Source organism: Erinaceus europaeus, chromosome 15 (genome assembly GCF_950295315.1).
Source record: "Erinaceus europaeus chromosome 15, mEriEur2.1, whole genome shotgun sequence".
Classification (NCBI taxonomy): domain Eukaryota; kingdom Metazoa; phylum Chordata; class Mammalia; order Eulipotyphla; family Erinaceidae; genus Erinaceus; species Erinaceus europaeus.
Genome location: NC_080176.1, coordinates 73,772,298 through 73,793,468, shown reverse-complemented (window position 1 = coordinate 73,793,468; position 21,171 = coordinate 73,772,298). Strand labels below are relative to the sequence as shown.

The 21,171-nt window shown below is 44.5% G+C and overlaps 1 protein-coding gene across 1 annotated transcript in view; it reads left to right on the top strand.

Moving 5' to 3' along the window:
- Positions 1-21,171, top strand: part of ALPK2 (alpha kinase 2) — a 149,761-nt gene that overhangs the window by 56,984 nt on the left and 71,606 nt on the right. Inside the window, exon 5 of the mRNA XM_060173943.1 lies at positions 1,678-3,346. Within this exon, the coding sequence (XP_060029926.1) occupies positions 1,678-3,346 (1,669 nt within the window). The remainder of the gene's footprint in view (positions 1-1,677; positions 3,347-21,171) is intronic.

Sequence of the window (21,171 nt, the reverse complement as noted above, 5' to 3'; positions counted from 1 at the left end):
CGGTCACTGCCTTCTGAAAATGGTAGCTGACATCCCTGAACTTTGTAATGCAATGAATGTGATCAAAATGTTACAATCACAGTGGGTTCAAATGAGATCCTTCAAGCACAAGTGCTAAAGCAAGTGTAACCAGTCCTTACTGGGACTATAGAGCCTGGAGAGGATCACAGGGGCAAGGTCAGTGTCAAGCTCCAACGGAGGCAGTCACTGATGGGAGGGGCTCAAACACACAGTCCTGAGCTAAGAGAGCAGGCTTGGGGTGATCCAGGATTCCCTCCCAGTTGGGCCTAAGCCCAACACCTGGCTTAACCAATGTTAGTCATAGTGGCATGTGGACTAGAGTGGCATGTGGTCAAGTGTTTCCAGCCAAAGGGGCTTATGGGTCACAGTTTAGAGCTTGGAGTCATTAAAGAGGAGAGGACACTATTCTTCCCACACAGCATGTGAGCTTGGTGTTGCCTTTGCAACCTCTGGCAAGAACCATGCTTGCTGAAAATTATTTATTATTTTATTTAGAATAGAGGCAGAAAGGAGTTGAGAGGCAAAGCAGGGGGAGAGAGAGGGAGAGACCTGCAGCACCACTTCACCACCTTTGAAACTTTCCCTTTATGCAAATAGAAGCTAGGGGCTTGAACCCAGGCAGTTGTGCACTCAACCAGGAGCACCACCAACTGACCTGAAGAACCATACTTTCTTTGTACTGTTGGAGAAGAAATGTCTGCTTCTGGGGGGTAGGGTGGTGGCACACTTGGTTGACTGCGTATTGCAATGCGCAAGGACCTGGGTTCGAGCCTCCCCAGTCCCTTTTCCCCTGCAGAGGGAAAGTTTTGCGAGTGGTGAAGCAGTACTGCAGGTGTCTCTCTGTCTCTCTCCCTTGCTATCACCCCCTTCCCTCTTGATTTCTGGCTGTCTCTATCCAATAAATAAAGATTTAAAAAAAGAAAAGAAAAGAACTATCTCCTTCTGTTGGTTTACTACAGGCAGAATAAGAATTCCATTTATTTGTTTACAGTGTTTCACTCTAGCCAATAGTGCTGTGGGGGCCTGGGGAACACAATTGTCATAAAGAAAGACCTGGGTTCAAATCTCTGGTCCCCACCTGCAGGGGAGAAACTTCATGAGCAGTGGAGCAGTGCTGCAGGTATTTCTCTTCTTTCTCTTTCTGTATCAAATAAATTTACTGCTGGGAGTGTGGGGTTGTGTAGGTACCAGGACTTCAGTTAGTGGTGGGAGTGGTTTGCAGACACCTATCACAGGAGGTAGGAAATAGTACTCAGGTAACAACTGTCTTGCCAGTTGTTATTTCCCTAGTAAGAGCATTAACAAAAGAAGACAGTAGTGCCTTTTCAATATCCCCAGCACATAAAAATGACTAAAATAAAAAGGACAGAGAGATGAGAAGACCAGACTGTTTCTCCAATGCCCATAAGTGTTACTCAGCATTTTCAATTCCACCCAAGATTGTGGAACAGCACGTTGGGAAAGTGCAGGTTTCCTGGACTCTCAGCACAAGGGCAGCCAGACCCCACAGACCCTGTCCCAGGGAGGGGCGGTGTCCCTTTACCCACAGTAGGAAGTGTGGGCCCTTTGCTGAGAGCAGAGCAGCCAGGATATGAAGGGTACAGGCATGTCTGGTCCAGGGCTGCAGCCTTACCTGTGCTTCCTCTTCCTCTTTAGCTGCACCCCAAAAGACACTGCTGTGTATCAAGTCTCCGCTAAAAATCACTTTGGGATGATCTGCTGTTCTGCCTCTGTTGAAGTTGAGGGCTCCTCAGAGACCCCCAAGCCCCCTCTGATCCCAGGAGATGCCGGGGCTACAGGCTGCCAATGTGAATCCAGGACAGATCAGGATGGTGCAAATCAGAGCGGGGAGACTGAACAGGTCACAAAGGAGGAAGAGAACGTATCCCTGCGTCCTCACACGCCGGCTGAGTCCCCCTCCTCCCCAAGTACCAGCTCCTGCTCCCCCTGGTTCTGGCTCAGCAGCAACATCAGTGCAGCTAATTCCAGAAAGTCCCCGGACGTGAAAGGAACCAGGCGAGGAGGAGAGACAGGTGACCTGGAGGACACAGAGGAGCCTGCAGATGGGGAGCTTGTCTCCCATCTGAGTCACCACTCCGGTGAGCAAGAGGTATACAGCCAGGGGACAGCAGTCTCGGGTTTAATAGATGGCGCCTCACAGCAGGTGGGCCCCAAAGATGACACCGTGAAGCCTGGGCATCCAAACCCCAGAGGGGAGAAGTACATCAGCTTCAGCCTGCCACTCCCTGGGGGCTCGGGTGACAGGACCAGCAGCAAAGTGCAGTCCCTGGCTTCCAGCAACGCCTCTGACAGCAACTATGAACTTTGCCCAGAGATAACCCTGACCTGCACTGAGGAGTTTTCAGATGATGACCTGGAGTATCTGGAATGTTCCGACGTGATGACGGATTACTCTAACGCAGCCTGGCAGTGGCGCCTGCAGGGGCCCGAGCAGGTTTTTTTATTAGAAAGCAATGACAATGAGGAGAGGACCTTTGCTGAGCACTGCCTGGGTGGGGGCGAGTGCTTCCTCACTGAAATGGGTCGTGGGCCCACGGTGTCCGGTGACATGGGGCCTGTGGATGCCACCTCTGGCTCCTATGGTCACCGCTCACAACCTCAAGAAGTGCAGGCGGAGAGCAGCCAAGCCTCCACCTCCAGTTCCTCATCCCTGCATGCTGGGATGACTCTGGCCTTGGGACCTCAGCAGGATGACATGTCTGCAGTAACTGGGCCCAGGAGATATAAACTCCCCACGCCTCCTCCCCAGGCTTCGGGCAATGATTCTCCAGGAATTTCAGGAGAGTCTGGAGCCAGCCACTACCACCAGGCCAGGGAGGAATCTGCCAGTGACAGTCTGCTGAACATGGCGACAGCAGTGCCTACAGAGGGAGAGGTGAAGCCTGGGGACTTGGGAAACTCAGGGAGGAACCAGGCTTTGGAGATTGACACTAAAGACTCACTCAGCAAGTGGGGCTTGGAGAAGGCCCCCAGGGAGAAGAGGCTGGGGTTGAAAGGTAAATCCAGGAAGCCCAGAGAAGGGGCACCCCAAAGCTCGCTTAACCTCTGGGGTCCCCGAGGAGCTGCTAAGTGCCCACTGACCCCGAGTGACAAAACAGAGTGTCTGCATGCCAAAACAGAAGCCACCACTTATGCCACGTCCCGGGGCCGTGCTGGGGAAGGAGGTGCGATTCCAAAGCGAAAAGCCCTGAGAATGCCACTGGATTCCCATCCCCAGAAAGGGGACTCCAACTGGGAAGGACAAGAAAAAGCTCCAAACCTGCAGGAAGCAATCCAGTTTCCAGATGTGAGTGACCATCTCCAGGTAAAGCTCCCCTTTTAAACATGGCAAGAGATAAGGTGTGCGTGTGTGTGTGTGTGTGTGTGTGTGTGTGTGTGTGTGTCCCTTCCCTCCCAGTCACGCCTGCTATAGCCCAGTGTAAATCAAAACGAATCTCCAGACCCCACCAGGGTACCTGTGAATGACAGCTGCTGCTGCTGCTAGGAAGGAAATCTGCCTTTGACAAAAGGCCCAGATAACCCCTAAGCCACCCTAATTATAGCCAAAGACAGAGAGAAGTGAGAGCCACTAATGGGATTCTGGACAGCTGGAAAAAGAAATCTGATAGTGTGTCTCCCGCATGTGTTTTAAGCAGGCAGTGTCAATATTCAGAAAGTTTGCAAGCACATGTTTGGGTTGTGGTCTTAGAAAGAATATATATTCAGTGGCGCTTTGAAAATGCGGGTGCTCACTTTGGTCAGAATCCAGAATACAAAGTAGAGATTTCTGTGCATCTGAGGATAGATGTGGTGAATTCACTTAATGATGCTGGAAGAAGTAGGCGAAGTTGATTGGGCTATGCTGGCTGGAATGGTTTTTAATGGATTAAATATTTATTTATTTATTCCCTAGGCCACAAATTATAAAAGGGGCTCAGAAAATATGGCTGGAAAGAAAATGTGTTTTAGCCCATTTATGATTTGGGGGTTTACTTGAGGGAGATGGAGTTACACTAGTAGGAAGAGTTCACACACAAAGGAGATAGTGCCTGATATACAGTCCCATTATTAAAGGGCTCCATATAGGTTTCTAACTTAGGTTGCACTGTGGTCAGGGTTTAATTGTCTTTTAATAAATAATTCCGTTATTTTGAGTGTGCCTTTGTGTTCTTTCTTGATCCAGCTCAGCAGTGGGGACCTAGCCTTCTTTTATAGAAGTCTAGTTATAAGCCAGTGGAAGCAAGCCATTCTCATATACATTCAAAGTTAGTGATCTCTCCCTGGGGGGGGGGGGGGGGTGTAACACATTGATTTTTAAAGATGCAGTCATAAAAGCAGCCACTTTAGATTTTTTTTTTTTTTTTTTAGAAATCTCCAGAGCTGAACTAGCCTTGTACTGACAGAAGATCCTCGTTCTACTGACCAGACAAGCTATATCTAAGTCACATTTAACTCTGGTTTTTGCAGGATAATTACCTTTATCCTGTGTGGTCATTCAACACAGACCACAGAGCTGATCATACAGTAGGGACCACAGCTCTGGGCCCATGATACATTTTATGGGGGACACTCAGTCCAAACTTAATCAATGTCAATAAGTAGTAATTTTGTTTCTTGATTCCACAATGCATGTTTTTATAGTTTTTTTTTTTGTCCATTTTGAAAGTGGCAGATGACTCTGCTTGTTAAAGGTTGCAAAGGGAGGGTGAAGAAGGGTGCTAGGTGCAGTGGCCAAAACGGAGTGAAGGGGAAAGAGCTGCTGTCAGTGTCAGCTTTACCCACCTGCCCATCAAGGAGGCGATTTGTGATTTCTAGCTCCCTAATCCCCCAAACTGAGAGGAATTCCAGGAAGATGCCCCATTATTAATCTGACTTTGAAGCCCCAAATGGAAACTTTGGTGAATAGCAAGCTTGTTTGTTGACTGGCAAAGTAGGTGAATAAAATGGGTATCCCCATCAGAAAGTACCTTTCTTTGAATCCTACCAAATAATATATCTGGCTTGAGCATTTACAGAGCCCTGTTAGATTAGGGGCTGTAGGTGGGTGAGAGTTGAGGTTGAAATAACCTAATAGTTCAATATCAATTTGTATCAGAGGTCAGGTTCAAGTGAGTTGTCAGTGCTCACATAAGAGTAGGTAGGAAAAAAAAAAAAGGAAGAAAGAATAAAGTGAGCTTCTCTTTAAGTTCAAGGTCATCCACCTTGTACACAACCTGGTCTCTGTTAAGTTCTTATGGGACGCTTGAGTCTATACACTCACATGAACACAAGTATACTTATTCATACTCATAAGTATACTCATACTTCCCCAGCTGTCAACTCAGATCTCCCCTGTATCTTATGGTTGTGATAAAGCAAATGACCCAGAATCATGAAGGTGATTGATCAGGAAACTTGCATCCTGCAGTTGGTAGGACCATTTGTGCTCTGACTGAACTTAGTGAATGCCCAGCCAAGCTCTCACTCAAAGGGCAACCAGCAACGTGAACAGAAGCAGTGCCTTCAAGAGCAGTTCTGTGCAGCCTGATGTCAGAAATAGGATCTTGGTGTCTGTAGCATTTCTTTCCCCTTGACCAAAGCAGGATAGTTTTGCTGACATATATGAGTAGACTTTTTTTTCTCCCTCAGGGTTATTGTTGGGGCTTGGGGCTAGCACTACAAATCCACTGCTCCTTGTGGCCATTTCCCCCCATTTTGTTGGATAGAACAGAGAGAAATTGAGAGGGGAGGGGGAGAAAGAGGAGGGAGAGAGAAAGATAGACACCTGCAAACCTGCTTTGAAGTGTTACCCCTGCAGGTGGGGAGGCAGGGGCTTGAACCAGGATCCTTGCATGGGTCCTTGTACTTAGTACTACATGCGCTTAACTAGGTGCACCACTGCCTGCCCCTGCTGGCCCCCAGACTCTTCGACCCATGCAAAAAGTTGTTGTCTAACTGCAGTTGTCCGTACGTCTTACGTCTAACATTTTCTTACCCAGAACGACCAGATTTACATCAAATGGCTAAAAGAGAAAGTCATTCTAAATGTGACATGATAGCACTGGAGATTTGGGGGAACTAAATCAAGCTCCACCCCCCATATCTATTTATAAAACTGGCAAGTCTTCCCACAAATGAGTTAAAAGCACATGTAGATTCTGAGTCTTGGCTCTCCGAGGCTGTGGCAACATGTACATTTGAAATGGTAGAGGATCCTCAGTAGGGAGAATGTTCAGAAATTTGCCCCTTCTTGGGTTGTGCCTGCTTCACTTACCTGCAGGTGTCTGTGTAGTAGAAACAGTGGCCAGGAGCTTCTCTTTTTGAATTTTATCTTCATCTGTATATGACTCTCACATCCTGAGAAACTTGCATAGGTTCTATGCTAGTTCTGTATCATGAAAGCAAGGCTGTGTAGCACACAATCTCCTGCCTGGACTTACATCTCCTGGTACTTTTCCTTTTGTCTCCGTTTCTGGCTCTGACAATACCAGGCCATCTTCTTCTGGTTTGTCTTGAAATAGTACTACCCTGGGCTGGGTTTGGAAAGTCCCCAATTTCAATGCATTTATGGAAGATGCCATAACTAATCCCCAGTTTGGGGAGTGGAGAAGAGAAAGGGTACCCCAGGTTAACTTGACTCATCTGCAAGGGTCACACCAAGCCTTCAGACCTTGGTTTGCTCTCACTTTCCTCATCCAAGTTGGAGGCCAGGCCCAGCACTCTGCCCAGCTTAAGTTTCCCTCTAACTGCACTGGGGTAAGATCATCCTCACTCTTAATTCTGGAGTGCTATGTCTGCCCTTCTGCAGAGTTGCCCAACATCACCCCCTGAGAGATTTGTATTTCTTTGTGGGACCATGTGTACAGTATGGGAATGGAGGTCTATGTCCTGAGAGTAAGGAATCTTCTTGGCTGGGAATCAGTCCCAAGCAGAGAAGTAAAGCTTCCCATTGGCAAGCAGTTGGGTCACTGTATTGCAATACACTGTGTTTCAATAAAACTTTATTTATGAAAAGAGTTTCAAAGACCTTATGCACAAACAGATATGCTCATGGGCTGGCTGTTGTTGGTCCTGGAGCTAAAACTCCATTTTAGAAGTGTGTCGATTTGACTCATCTAAGCATCTCAAGAACTCAGAGAGACGCTTCTAATGAAACATGGCTCTGCGAATCCCTTTACTACTCTAACAACCACTGTGTACAACTTGAGTGTCTACAGTGAAGCTTCCCAAGTGCTGTTAGTTTCCTTTTCTACAGGGGTATGAACTTAGCCTGCTACTTTTCATTGGTATTTTTGTTTAACTCCTCCTCCTCCGTTTTTTCCAGAGCACTACTCAGCTCTGGCTTATGGTGGTGCTGGGAATTGAATTTGGGACCTAGAGCTTCAGGCATGAAAGTCTTTTTGCAGAGCCATTATGCTGTCTCCCTAGCCCTTATCAATGGTATTTTTGTTTCATACATCCCAAGTTCTCAGTGTCTACTACAAAATAGTCATTGAACATTTGAGTGACTAAGTAACCTTATGGCACTGGCTTAAATTCCAAGTATAGTCAGGTGTGAGTCTCCCTCCTCCTTTATTTATTTATTTTATTTATTTATTCCCTTTTGTTGCCCTTGTTGTTTTATTGTTGTAGTTATTATTGTCGTTGTTACTGATGTCATTGTTGTTGGATATGATAGAGAGAAATGGAGAAAGGAGGGGAAGACAGAGAAGGGGAGAGAAAGACAGACACCTGCCGACTTACTTCACCGCCTGTGAAGTGACTCCCCTGCAGGTGGGGAGCTGGGGGCTCGAACCGGATCCTTCCGCCGGTCAGCACAGTTACTACACCATTCCCAGAGGCTTTATTTATTTACTTGTGTATTTATTATAAAGGTAGAGAAACAAGATTGAGAGGGAACAAGAGGAGGGAAAGACAGAAAGAAAGATACCTACAGCACTGCCCTACTGCTTGTAAAGCTCCCCTCACCCACCCCTCCCGCTGTGGGTGAGGGTCAGGTGCTTGAACCTGGGTCCTTGCACAGGGTAATGTGTGTGCTCTACTAGGCACACCACCACCCAGCCCCCAGATATGATTCTAATGATCACAGGTTACAACCATTTCAAGGCCCTGGTTATCATTTTATTTTGTGGTCCCTTTGCAAAAAAAGATGGTACTATCCATATTGCAGTAGGCAATGGCTCCCCAGGGCCTTTTCTGATTCCAGGACTGGACTGGTTTGTGCTAACCCATCCACACCTTACATTTGGCTTCTAAGGAGAAGGCTGGGGTTCACCACACATTCATAGCATAGTGGTTTCCAAACGTGAATCTGGTCCACGCCCTACTATTTTCTGACTCTGTGACCCTGGGAACAACTGCTCAAACTCTTCCAGTCTGTTTCCTCACAAAAAAAAGATGAAATCTCAATGATGATGATGGATGATGAAGATACCTCACAGAGACTAAAGATTGATTAAAACTTGCATATTAAATGCCCAGCACAGGGCCAGCAGACACTTAAGTGTTAGCTTTTAAATCAAATGAAGTTTTGTTTTACTTTTGTTGTCACAAGGCCTGCACCATTCCAGATTGACTTTTTCAGAGAGAGAGAATGAGAGAGGGAGGACAGACATCACAGCAACAAAACCTCCAGGTTGGTGGGAGCCAGGCTCAAACCTGGGTGGCACTAATGCCAAAGGAGCGTACTACCCAGGTGAGCTATTGTATGGGTCCAGGAAGTGCTCATTTTATTTTTTAATTGTTTTTTATTTTTCCCTTTTGTTGCTCTTTTTTTATCATTGTTATTATTGTTGTTGTTGCATAAGACAAAGAGAAATTGAGAGAGGAGGGGAAGACACAGATGGGGGAGAGATAGACACCTGAAAACCTGCTTCACCGCCTGTGAAACAGACCCCCTGCAGTTGGAGAGCCGGGGATTTGAACCAGGATCCTTATGCCTGTCCTTGTGCTTTGCACCATGTGTGCTTAACCCGCTTCAACACTGCCTGGCTCCCGGAAGTATTCTTTTTTTTTTTTTTTTAAAGGCTTTGTTTATTAATGAGAAAGATGGGAGGAGAGGGAAAGAACAGATATCACCCTGGTACATTTGCTGCTGGGGCTTGAACTCAGGACCTCATGCTTGAGAGTTCAGTCCTTTATCTACTGAGCCATCTCCCAGACCACGGAAGTTTTCATTTTATTACAATTTTTATTTTGCTTGTAATTTATCTTCATAATTCCTATGTCTCTTCTCACCATATGGAAGAATTACTGACTACTGCAAGTGGTTTTATGCCTTGTAAACTTTCATCTTTTTTTCCCCCACAAAAGAGAGAATGAGAGACACTAAACGAGAGCCAGAGAGAACAGAGATTGTTCAGTTCTGGTGCATGCAGAGCATGAGCTCAAACCCAGGGCCTCACACATGCAAGCCCCACATTCAAACAGCCAGGCCACCTCCCTGGTAGCTATACCTTAAAAAAAAAAAATCAAGGCCTTTCTTGAGACAGTTGTATATGCACCTGCAGTTGTGAGAAATAATGCATGAACCGAGGTGATATCTTAATAGTAGTACACTAAACTTGCATGTCTGAAACCACAGAGGCCCCTGGCCCATCCCCAGCACCATCATATGTGATAGTTGTGATAGAGCTGAATGGTGCTTTCCTCTCTCTCTCTCCTCTCTTTCTCTCTCTCTCTCTCTCTCTCACACACACACACACGCATATGCACACACACATGCACACACACATACATTTTGTATCTTTCATAAAAACTAATCAACATATTTTAAAGTCTTTCTTTTTAAATTAATGAATATTTTAATTTTTATTTATTGGATAGAGGCAGAAATTGAGAGGGAAAGGGGGAAGAGAGGAAGAGAGACAGAAAGACACCTGTAGCACTGCTTCACCACTCACAAAACTTTCTCCCTGCAGGTAAGGACTGGGGCTCAAATCTGGGTCCTTGTGCATTGTAAGATGTGCACTCAACCAGGTGTGCCCTTGACACTTTTTTTTAAAAAAAAATGAAACAATACAGAGAAACTGTGTATTACCCCAATAGTAACATTTTGCAAAGCTTTAGAATAATATCACAACTAAGCTATCTGCAGTGAAACCATTCACTGATTTTAATCAAAAGTTCCCAGTTTCCTGTGTGTGTGTGTGTGTGTGTGTGTATTACAGAATTTTATCACTGATTTAGGCTCATGTGTGAAGCGTAGTCTGAAACTTCACGTTAATGTTGATTCAACCAAGCAGTGAGGAGAAGGCGCAGTAACAGCAGCTTGAAAATGTGCAAGACTATTCAATGTCACAGAGGGCACATAATCTCTAGTATATCCTCTCCCTCCTCCTTCCCTTCTCTTCTTCCTTGACACACACACACACACACACACACACACACACACACACACACACGCAGAAAGAGAGAGATAACAGCACTAAAGTTTCCTTCAGTGGGGAACCAAGCTCAAATGTGGGTCTCATGGCAAAGCAGAACACTGCCCAAGTGAGCTATTTCTCTAGCCCCAGTAAATCCTTTTTTATGTTTAGGGAAATACAAGAAGATAATCAAAACCTTATCACAGTCATTTAGATCTTGAGAGCATTTGCATACTAAAGTGTACTCTGAAGTAGCAGCCGTTCCGGTGGGGCTCTGAGAAGTCAGCTCTGCACTCAGGACACAAGCCTCTAGTCACTCATCTCGGGCTCAGGGCAGTCAGCCTCTTGTCAACACCTTACCACTTTCCACGTCTGACCCTAGAGTAACATAAACATTTGTTTTGTTTTTAATCACAAAGCCCGCTGTGCCGCCTCTGCCAACTCTAATTACTGCCCAGACCCTGCAAGATTCCCCAAACACCCTGACTGGGTAGTGACTGCAAGCTGTTAAATGTGGGCTGTCCTTAGCACACTTCCAAGCCCCACCCCACCCCAACCGAATCAGAATCAGCCAGACTCCCCCTAGAGAACTAATTCCCTCTCTCTCTCTCTCTCTCTCTCTCTCTCTCTCTCTCTCACACACACACACACACACACACACACACACACACTTTGAAAATCTAGAAGATCTACTTCAGAGAATCTGCCCCAGGTTCAGACAGTGGGGTTTTAAAAAATAGTAGAGCAGGGTGAGTCGGACGGTAGTGCAGCGGGCTCAGCACATATGGTATGAAGCTCAAGGACCGGCATAAGGATCCCAGTTCGAGACCTCAGCTCCCCACCAGCAGGGGAGTCTCTTTGCAGGTGGTGAAGCAGGTCTGCAGGTGTCTGTCTTTCTCTCTCCTTCTCTGTCTCCCCTCCTCTCTCCATTTCTCTTTGTTCTATCCAAACAATGACAACAATAATAATAACTACAATAATAAAACAATAAGGGCAACAAAAGGGAGTAAATAAAAAAGTAAAATAAAATTAAAAGTTTAAAAATAATAGTGGGAGCTAGGGAGATAGCTTAATGGCTCAGCAAAAGACTTTCATGTCTGAGACTCTAAGGTCCTAGGTTCAATCCCCAGCATTACCATAAGCCAGAGTTGAGCAAGTGCTCTGGTCTCTTTCTCTGTATCTCTCTTTCATGAAAAATAAATAAATAGAATTTTTTAAATGCAATAGAGGGGCAGGGGAGATAGCATAATGGTTATGCAAAGAGACTCTCAGACCTGAGGCTCCAAAGTCCTAGGTTTAATCCCTTGCACCACCATAAACCAGAGCTGAGCACTGCTCTGGAAAACAAGAGTGGTTTGTTCTCTGTTGCTCCGATACTCTGAGTTCTAGCCGTGCTTTAGAGACCCCGTGGTCGTTTGTTATTCTATTTTATTTTTCCAAAGCACTTTGGGGGCAGGGTGGATAATGGTTTTACAGTACAGCTGTTGACACATGGTAAGCGATTCCTTATCTTCCCGTGACAGGTGCCTATAAAACACTCTCACCTCCAATTTAGGATCCTTTTCACCATCATGCACCAGGGTCCCAGGGCTCCCTCCAGCCCCTTCCTTCCCCTTCTTTCCCAGGGTCCTTTGCTTTGCTGCAATACACCAAGCCCAGAAGGAATATTGCTCTGTGCTTTCTCTTTCTGTCCTTGTTTCTTAAGTTCCATGTATAAGTGAGATCATGTGGTCTTCGTCCTTAACAGGATTCCTTAAGCTCCATCATTTTAAACAGTCCAGTTAATATATATATTATAGCTATCTTAGCCACTCATCAGGTGTTGGACATCTGGGTGGCTTCCAACCTAAGACAACTCTTGTAGGAGCCAGCACAGCCCCTTACTCACTAACCTCACAAAACTGGCTCCATCCAGAACACATGAGAAAGAGAGCCCAGGGGCCTGGTGGAAGGCATGCACTTGTGCAGGTGGCCCCTGTCTGCTGAGCTCCAACCTTAGATTATTTGCACTGAAATTGACCCCTTGGCCACATTATACAGAGATCTAACTTTTACTCCTTTGCTCAGTCTCCTCTAACTATAGTAAATTCTCGAAGTGAATTGGACTGTAGACTGTAAACTTTAACTAGACTGAGGCCTAGAGTGAATGCTACCACTTGACTCCTACCAGTGAAAGGAGCACAAGCCCTGGTGAGCAACAGGAAGTTTCAGGCTCTGCTCTCTGCCCTAAAAGGAAGCATCCTGGAGATTGGGGTTTTCCTCTGCTTTCTAGTTGGTTGGCTATAAATGTGGTTCACGCTTCACCTGTTGGACATCTGAGATAAAGGCAGATTTTGATTTATTGTAACTAATCCAAAACAGGTGTGCCATCTGCAGCTGAATTTTATTTTGAGGAGTCAGGAATTTGTGTGGCCGCAGTGGAGGCTGGGAAAGGAGAGTCACTTGGCTGCTAGGGTGAGTTTTAGTCCTTGTTGCAAATTTCTCATCCTTCCTGGCTGGAGGCTGAGTGAAGAAACACTGTGGCTGATGGTGGCAATAATGCTGAAGCTGCATTGTTGAAAAGGATTAGAAACCCACTGAGCGAACTAATCATCTAACAAGACCAATGACACAGCTATGACAGATAATATGAGACAGGTCATAGACCCCAAGTGATAATCGATAAACCAGGGATATATTGGAATGTGGTTTTCTAATAAGAATGGCCGAGTGGAATTTCAATGCTGACAAAATTTGCCATCCAAATGGACAGAAGTAGTATTGGTGTCTTAACAATGGGCCCCAAATCAAGTCCAGGTGGACCTATGGGTTAAATAAAAAAAAATTAAAACTCTAAATTACTGGAAAAAATACTGGTAATGTTTTTATTTTTACCAGAACACTGCACCACTGTGGTTTATGGTTGTATCAGGGATTGAACCTGGGACCTAGAAATCTCAAGTCTGAAAGACTTTTTGCATAACTGTTATGCTATCTCCTGGCACTAGAAACTTTTTATTTTTTATAACTTTGAGTACATGAGTTCTTTTTGGGATACAAACAACAATAAAATAAGAGAGAAATAAAGGGATAACTTTTGATGAAACCAAATAGAAAATTTCAGTATTGCAAAATAGCCCATAAGCAAACTTAAATGAAAGTGACATACTGGGAGAAATACTGTGTAACAGACAAAAATTAATTTCCAAATTAGAACAAATGGGTAAAAATTGTCACTAACAAAAACATTTAAATGATAAAAGTGTATATATATGAAGTCTACAGAAAGGGGAGTACAAAGATTTCACAATCATATGAGATGCTGAACCTTATGTGTAATTAGGACAATATAAAATTTAAAAACATAACCCCTTTCACCCCCCTGACAAGTAAAATGTTAGGATTAACATCTAGTTGAGAATATGGAGAAACTGCCAGCAATTGTATAATTTGGTAATATCTGCTGAAGTTAAAAAGGGCATCACTTACCACCCAGCTGTTTCACTTCTCAGTATCTATTCCTGGGAAAAAGTTGCGCATGGGCCCAAGGAGACAGGTAGCAAACTATGTTGGTACAGAAGTGCCTGCTGAAAGGATGACCATCTTGTGGGAGGTGGTACAGTGATTAAAGAAGTCAGCTCTCAATCATGTGGTCTTGAGTTCAGTCCCTGGCTTCTCCTGTGCCAGAGTGATGCTCTGGTTCTCTCTCTCTCAAACAAACAAGTATTCTATGTCATTTTATTTATTTATTTATTTTAATTTCTTTGTTTGGGGATTAATGGTTTACAGTTGGCTGTAAAATACAATAGTTTGTACATACATAACATTTCTCAGTTTTCCACATAACGATTCAGCCTCCACTAGGTCCTCATCTGTCATCATGTTCCAGGATGTGAATCCTCACAGATCTTAAAAAAGAAACGATAGCCATCTGGAAGCATAAGATAAAGGGAGAAAGACATATTGCAGAAAGCTACATGAAACATAATACCATCCCATTGTGTATATAGACCACAACTTTCTCAGCCACTCATCCGGTACTGGACACCCAAGTTGCTTCCAGGTTTTGGCTATTACAAATTGTGCTGCTATGAACATAGATATGCACACTTCTTTTTGGATGGTTGTGTTTGGTTCCTTAGGACTCAGCTATGAAATATGAATTAACCTTTTCACCTCATCTTGGATGGACCTTGAAGGAATCATGTTAAGTGTCATAAGGCAAAAAGAAAAGGGTGAGCATGGGATGATCTCACTCATAGGCAGAAGTTGAGAAATAAGAACAGAGCCTTCTTATTGTCCTCCTATCACTTCTGTCCCACTGGGAGTATGGATCTAGGTTGTTTTTAGATATAGAAGGTAGGAGTTCTACCACCTCAGCATGCTTCACTTCAGACTGTGTCCAGAGACGTCAGGCATGGTATGTCAACCCTTCAGCCTCATTACTCCGGTGAGACCTTTCCTTTCATAGTATTCTCTAATTCCATTTCTGGTGGTTCACTTCCCAACAAAGTCTCAAAACCTAGATATAGATCGGGTCCCATGAGATAGGGCATATGTTCACATGTATCCATAAATTAAGGCAAAATATATACCTGAAAGCAAAAGTACACAATAGTCTAAGTGAGTCAGTATAAAGTTCATAATGAAATAGTGTCTACTTAGACTTAAGATACCCTCCTCACCTATTTCCTATTATACTTCCGTCACTCAATCCCAAGCTATTCTTATCAAAGCAAGGACAGCAAAAGCTGAATAAGGGCAAGAGACTGGCATAATTTAATGATGACTCTTCAGTCACTATCAGGCCACCCCATCAGCTGGGGCCTAGATCTCAAATAAATCCCTCTCTCCACTGTTACAGGTCATCTCTATCAGGAACAACAAAACAAACCCCTTTGTGGGTCCCCATAGGACCTTGCCCTGAACTTGGATCAACAACGGTAGAGAATGTTCCATCCTCTGAAGGGAGGCTGGACAACATACTGTATGCTACACCTGAGGAAGATGGGTCCTGATATTTGGGCAGCTTGGAATATTCCTACTGATGACCACAGAATGTGAGCTCAGATCTACAGGGATGCAGAGGTCACATAGACTCCTAAGCTGAATATAGGCCCCAGATCAGATCAAATCAGTGGGGTTTAAAGTCAACAGTATTTATGTACCTTTCCCATAATTGGGAGCTACTCTCTTCCCTGATTTAGCTTTCTGGCCCTTTTTCCAGCCATGAAATCATCTCACCAGACAATGATTTGGATCCACCTGCATATCAGATTTCAGGCTCAGGAAAAAAAAAAAAAACAACAACAGTATAGCCACATGCCCTTTGGAATATAACTAAAATATGTCTACTAACTATCTACTAACTGGAGGACCCTCCCTCCCCTACTCTTCATCTGCACTACTCCAGCCTTTAGTTTCATGATTAGTCAACAATTTGTTTGGCTTTGTATGTTAACTCTCTTTTCAGCCACCAGGCTCCAGATGCTAGCATGATGCCAACCAGACTTCCCTGGAGAGACAACTCCCACCATTGTGTCCTGGAACTCTGATTCCTGAGAACCCCGCCCCACTAGGGAAAGAGAGAAGCAGGCTAGGAGTATGGATTGACCTGTCAACACCCATGTTCAGTGGGGAAGCAATTACAGAAGCCAGACCTTCCACCTTCTGCATGCCACTGTGACTTTGGGTCCATACTCCCAGAAGGTTAAAGAATAGGAAAGCTATCAAGGGAGGGGATGGGATATGGAGTACTGGTGGGAACTGTGTGGAGTTGTACCCCTCTTATCCTATGGTTTTGTCAGTGTTTCCTTTTTATAAATAATAATAATAATAATAAGAAGAAGAAGAAGAAGAAGAAGAATGTAGGAGTTCTAGCTTCTGTGATTACTTCTCCACTGGATCTGGGCATTGGCAGGTTGATTTATAGCCACAGCCTGTTACTATTCTTCCCGAGTGGGGCAGAGCTCTTGAGACATGAGGCTCCAGGACACACTGGTGAAGTTGTCTGCCCAGGATGTTATCATGGTAGCATCTGTTACTTGGTGTCTGGAAGGCTGTAGGGCAAAGATGAGACAAAATGGTTATTGAACAGGAAACAAAAAGTAGGAATAGAGCAGATGAAACTGTGAATCTTAGGGTAGAAGAAAGCTAGGAAGCCCATTCTAGGTATGTTCCTGGGTTCACACAACTATGGTAGTTTTTCTTGAGTTTGATAGCTAGCCTGATGTTGGGTAAGACACCTCTCCACATACCTGCCCCACTAGGGAAAGAGAGAGACAGGCTGGGATTATGGATCGACCTGCCAATGTCCATGTTTAATGGGGAAGCAATTAAAAAAGCCAGACCTTTCACCTTCTGCACCCCATAATGATCCTGGGTCCATACTCCCAGGCCAATAATGAATAGAAAAGCTATCAGTGGAGGGAAGGGGAGGGGATACATAGTTCTGGTGGTGGGAATTGTATCGAAATCCCTTTTATGCTATGGTCTTGTCAATATTTCCATTTTATAAATTATATATATATATATATATATATACATATATAATTTTCTGAGTGAATAGTGTCAGAGTAGAGAAATGGGCTAGTCTACATAGTTTTGAAAGAATGGAATTTTTAAAAAACTTATTGGGGTATTTTATGTTGTTGCCAGGGCTTCACTGCTCTGGGTTAACTGTAGAGACAGATAGACCACAGCACCAAAGCTTTCCCAGGTGCCTCCCACCTGGTGTACCTGGGACTCAACCTGGGTCAGAAACATGGCAAAGCAGAACTCCTTCTAGGTGAGCTATCTCACCAGCCCTTCATAATCTATTTATCCACCCTATATAACCAAAATATTCCAATATGTACCCCATATAAAAGTCATGCATGAGGTCTCTTACATTTCTTATTTGGGCATTAAGTATTATAGTGTATATTTTATTTAGTGTAAATTTATTTCTATTTGGACACTGATCATGGGAGATACTTGATATATATATGACTTAGAGCTGAGGTAGATTCACATTCCTAAATTGTTTCAAACCTACTTAATTTTTTTCCTAAGTGACCCACACATATTATTATTAAAATCCACATGTAATTAAAATGAACTAAAAGTAAGAATTCAGTTCTCTGCTGTCCTGGGCATTGTCCAGGTACTTGTAGGCACAGATAGCTTGAGGCTTTTGGAAGGGACTATCCAGCTCTAAATGATTTCTTATTCTAGCTGTGGTCTTAGAAAGCTTGTTGTTCCTGGGAACTGGAAGACAGATAGCTTACCTTTGTGAGTGCGCATATTACATGCCAGAACACCTGGGTTTGAGCCCCTGGCTACCAAGTGAAAGCACAGTGCCCAGGGTGGGGAAACTCCATGGTGGGTGCTGAGGTGGTCTCTTTCTGCCTTCTCTTTATCTTATCTTCTATCTGGAAAAAAAAGAAGAGATAAAATCCACTGGGATAGTCTATCTCTCTCTCAATACTAATTAATTTATTTTTATTTATTTATTCATATTTAATGAAGGAGAGATACAAAGAGAAAGAGAGCCGTGGGGCTGGGTGGTGGCACACCTAGGTGCGCGCACATGTTACAATGCTCAAGGACCCAGGTACAAGCCCCTGGCTCCCACCTGCAGAGGGGAAGCTTTGTGAGTGGTGAAGCAGGGCTGTGGTCTCTTTGCCTCTCTCTATCTCCCCCTGCCCTCTCCATTTATCCAATAAATAAAGATAAAAATAAAAGAAGAAAACAGAGGCCAGAGCACTGCTCAGCTTGGGTTTATGGTGGTATTGGGGATTGAATCTAGGACCTTTGGTGCCTCAGGCATGAGAGTATTTTGCAAAGCTGTTATGCTGTCTCCCCAGCCCCTCCAGCTCTCTTTCAAAAATGACTGTGGGTCTGGTGAACTAGCTCACTTGGATTGTGCACTGCTTTGCCATGGGCAGAACCTAGATTTGAACTTGACCTTCACCACACTGAGGAAGCTTTGGTGCTGTGGTCTTTTTCCCTCTCCTACTGTCTCTATCATACATAAATAAATAAACTTTTCTTTTATTAGAGGGATTAATCATTTACTGTAAATATAGTCAGTTGTTGATACATTGGTAAAACTTCTTAATTTTCTGCAAAACATTCTCACCCCCCCCCCCGGGTCCTCCTCCATCATCATGTACCAGGTCCTAAAAGCACACCCCCACCCCCTCACCCCCACCCCCACCATCTCTGAGTTCTTTGCTTTGGTGCAATGCACTAAAATCCAGGCCAAACTCTGTATTTTGTTCCCCCTTCTGTTCTAATTTCTCAAATTCTATCCATGAATGAGATCATCCCATATTTATCTTTCTCTTTCTGACTTATCTCACTTAACATGGTTCCTTCAAGCTCCATCAAAGATGAGGTGAAGAAGGTGAAGTCACCATTTTTTCACAGTTGAGTAGTATCCCCCTGTGTGTGTATATATCACAACTTTCTCAGCCACTCATCTGTTGGTGAACACCTAGGTTGCTTCCAGGTGTTGGCTAGTATAAATTGTGCTGTTATGAACTTTGGTATACACAGATCTTTTTGGATGGGTGTGTTTGATTCCTTAGGAAGCTTTCTATCTGAGAGCAGTTTGTATTTCAGTAAGTTCCTCCACACTCCCCATCTCTATGGGAGCACAGCCTCCCCACCCCCACTCCCACCTCCCACCAGAGTTGTGACTGATGACCCTGCACAGTCTCAGGACCACTCCCAGTGCTGTACAGTCTCCAGGTTTTAACAAGTGTCTCAAGACATCTGTCTGCCATGCCAGCAGGTGGTTTGATTTTAAATGGCTGTTTCCTGTGCGCCAGGTATCACCAGCTGTGGGCTGCCCACCCCCCCACCCCCCCCCGCTTGCAATAAGGGTCACATTTCAGTGACTGTCACCCCCAACCCATGCAAAGTCCCAGCTAAAGGCCTGCCTTGTGGACAGTTTCTACCCCCTGCCCCCCCCCCCCACACACACACCCAAGCCTCACTGCCCCAACTGTAGCTTGCTCTCAGGCTCTGTGGTGCCTCTCCGATGACTTTACAAACAACAAGTCATCCTGCCCCCAAGTCCTCTATCAGGTTAGTGTCAGGCTTCAGGGCAAAAGAGGACATATTCCAGTTGTCTCTAAGGTCCCAGGTTATAGGGCTGGGGAAGTCAGATGAGGGAAAGGAGACCGAGGGTGACTTTTCCCTAAAGAGTGCTACTGAGTGCTTTCATCTTTTTTTTATCTTATTTTATTTTTCTTTTATTTGATAGGATAGAGAGAAATTGAGAGGGAAGGAAGAGATAGGGAAAGAAACAGAGAGATCTGCTTTATGCAGGGACATTGGGATTGAACCCAGGTCCTTGAGCATGGTAATGTGTGTGCTCAACCAAGTACACCACTCTAATCTTACGTTGTTTTTTTAAAACAATTTGGCTGGAAATATAGTTGATATCTATTTACTAGAACCCTACCTGTGAGGGTGGTATATGACTCTGAAATCCATTTTCTCAAGGAAGGTACCAAAAAAAAAAAAAATGGTGCCTGGTGGTGGAAAAGGACCCTGATTGAGGAGAGAGTATTCTACAGACATCTCTCACGGGGAGATGAAAGGTTGTACCTATGTGTCAGCAACTGGATTGTAAACCATTAACCCCCTCCCCACCATAAAGTGGAAAAATCGTAAAAAAAAAAAAAATAAAATAAGTGGTCTGGGTGGTGGTGCACCTGGTTAAGTACACATAGTACTAAGTGCAAGGATCCAGGTTCAAGCCCCCAGTCCCCTCCTGCAAGAGAAGCAGTTCTACAGGTCTCTTCCCCCCCCCCCATCTCCACCTCTCCTTTCAATTTCTTTCTGTCTTATCCAATAAAATGGGAAAAAAATGGCCACTAGGAGAGTGGATGCATAGTGATAAGCCTGGAGACAAAAAGAAAGGAAAGAAAGAGAGAAAGAAATAATAATAAACAATGACAACAAAATATCTCCAACCATTGCTAGGGCTTTAAAATAATTGTTGCTGATTATTAAACAATTTGTTCTGCTTTATATCTTAATGCTTTTTAGCCACCAAGTTGCAGATGCTACCATGATGCCAACCTAACTTCCCTGAGCAGATAACCTCACCAATGTGTCCTGGAATCCCACTTCTCCAGAGCCCTGCCCCACTAGGGAAATATAGAAGCAGGCTGGGAATATTGATCAACCTGCCAATGTCCATGTCAATCACAGAAGCATTTACAAAAGTCAGACCTTCCACCTTCTGTACCTCATAATGATCCTGGGTCCATACGCCCAGAGGGATAAAGAATAGGAAAACTTCCAGTGGAGGGGATGGGATATGGAACTCTGGTGGTGGGAACTATGTGGAATTGTACTGCTCTTATCAATAAAAATTTAAGAAATAATTGTTGAGGCATCACTAGTTGATAAGATTTGTGTGGCCACACCCCACCCACCATAAAATGCCACTATCATCCCCCACTACTGACTATTATGATTTCCCCTCCCCTTATCTCCTCCTCCCCATTAGGTGACCTCAGTTCTGGCCTCAGGGTCTCAGGATTTGCTTCCCTTTGACTTTGCTCCCTGTGTGCTATTCCACTGGTTTCCCTGTAATGAGTTTTCACCTTTAGTCTGAGCGCTCTGTCTGACAGTAAAGAAACATCGCAGTGTCCCCCAGAGGCAAGAATTTGAGGGCCTCTTCCTCAGTAGCTGCTGGGGCCCAACCTGAGTCCCTCTCAGTGAAGGTCACAGTGGTAATTCTCACTCAGCAGGTCTGAGGAGGTCTCTGAGGCCTCACATCTAGCCATGTCCCTGGATTTCCAGCGAGCACTCTTGGAGTATG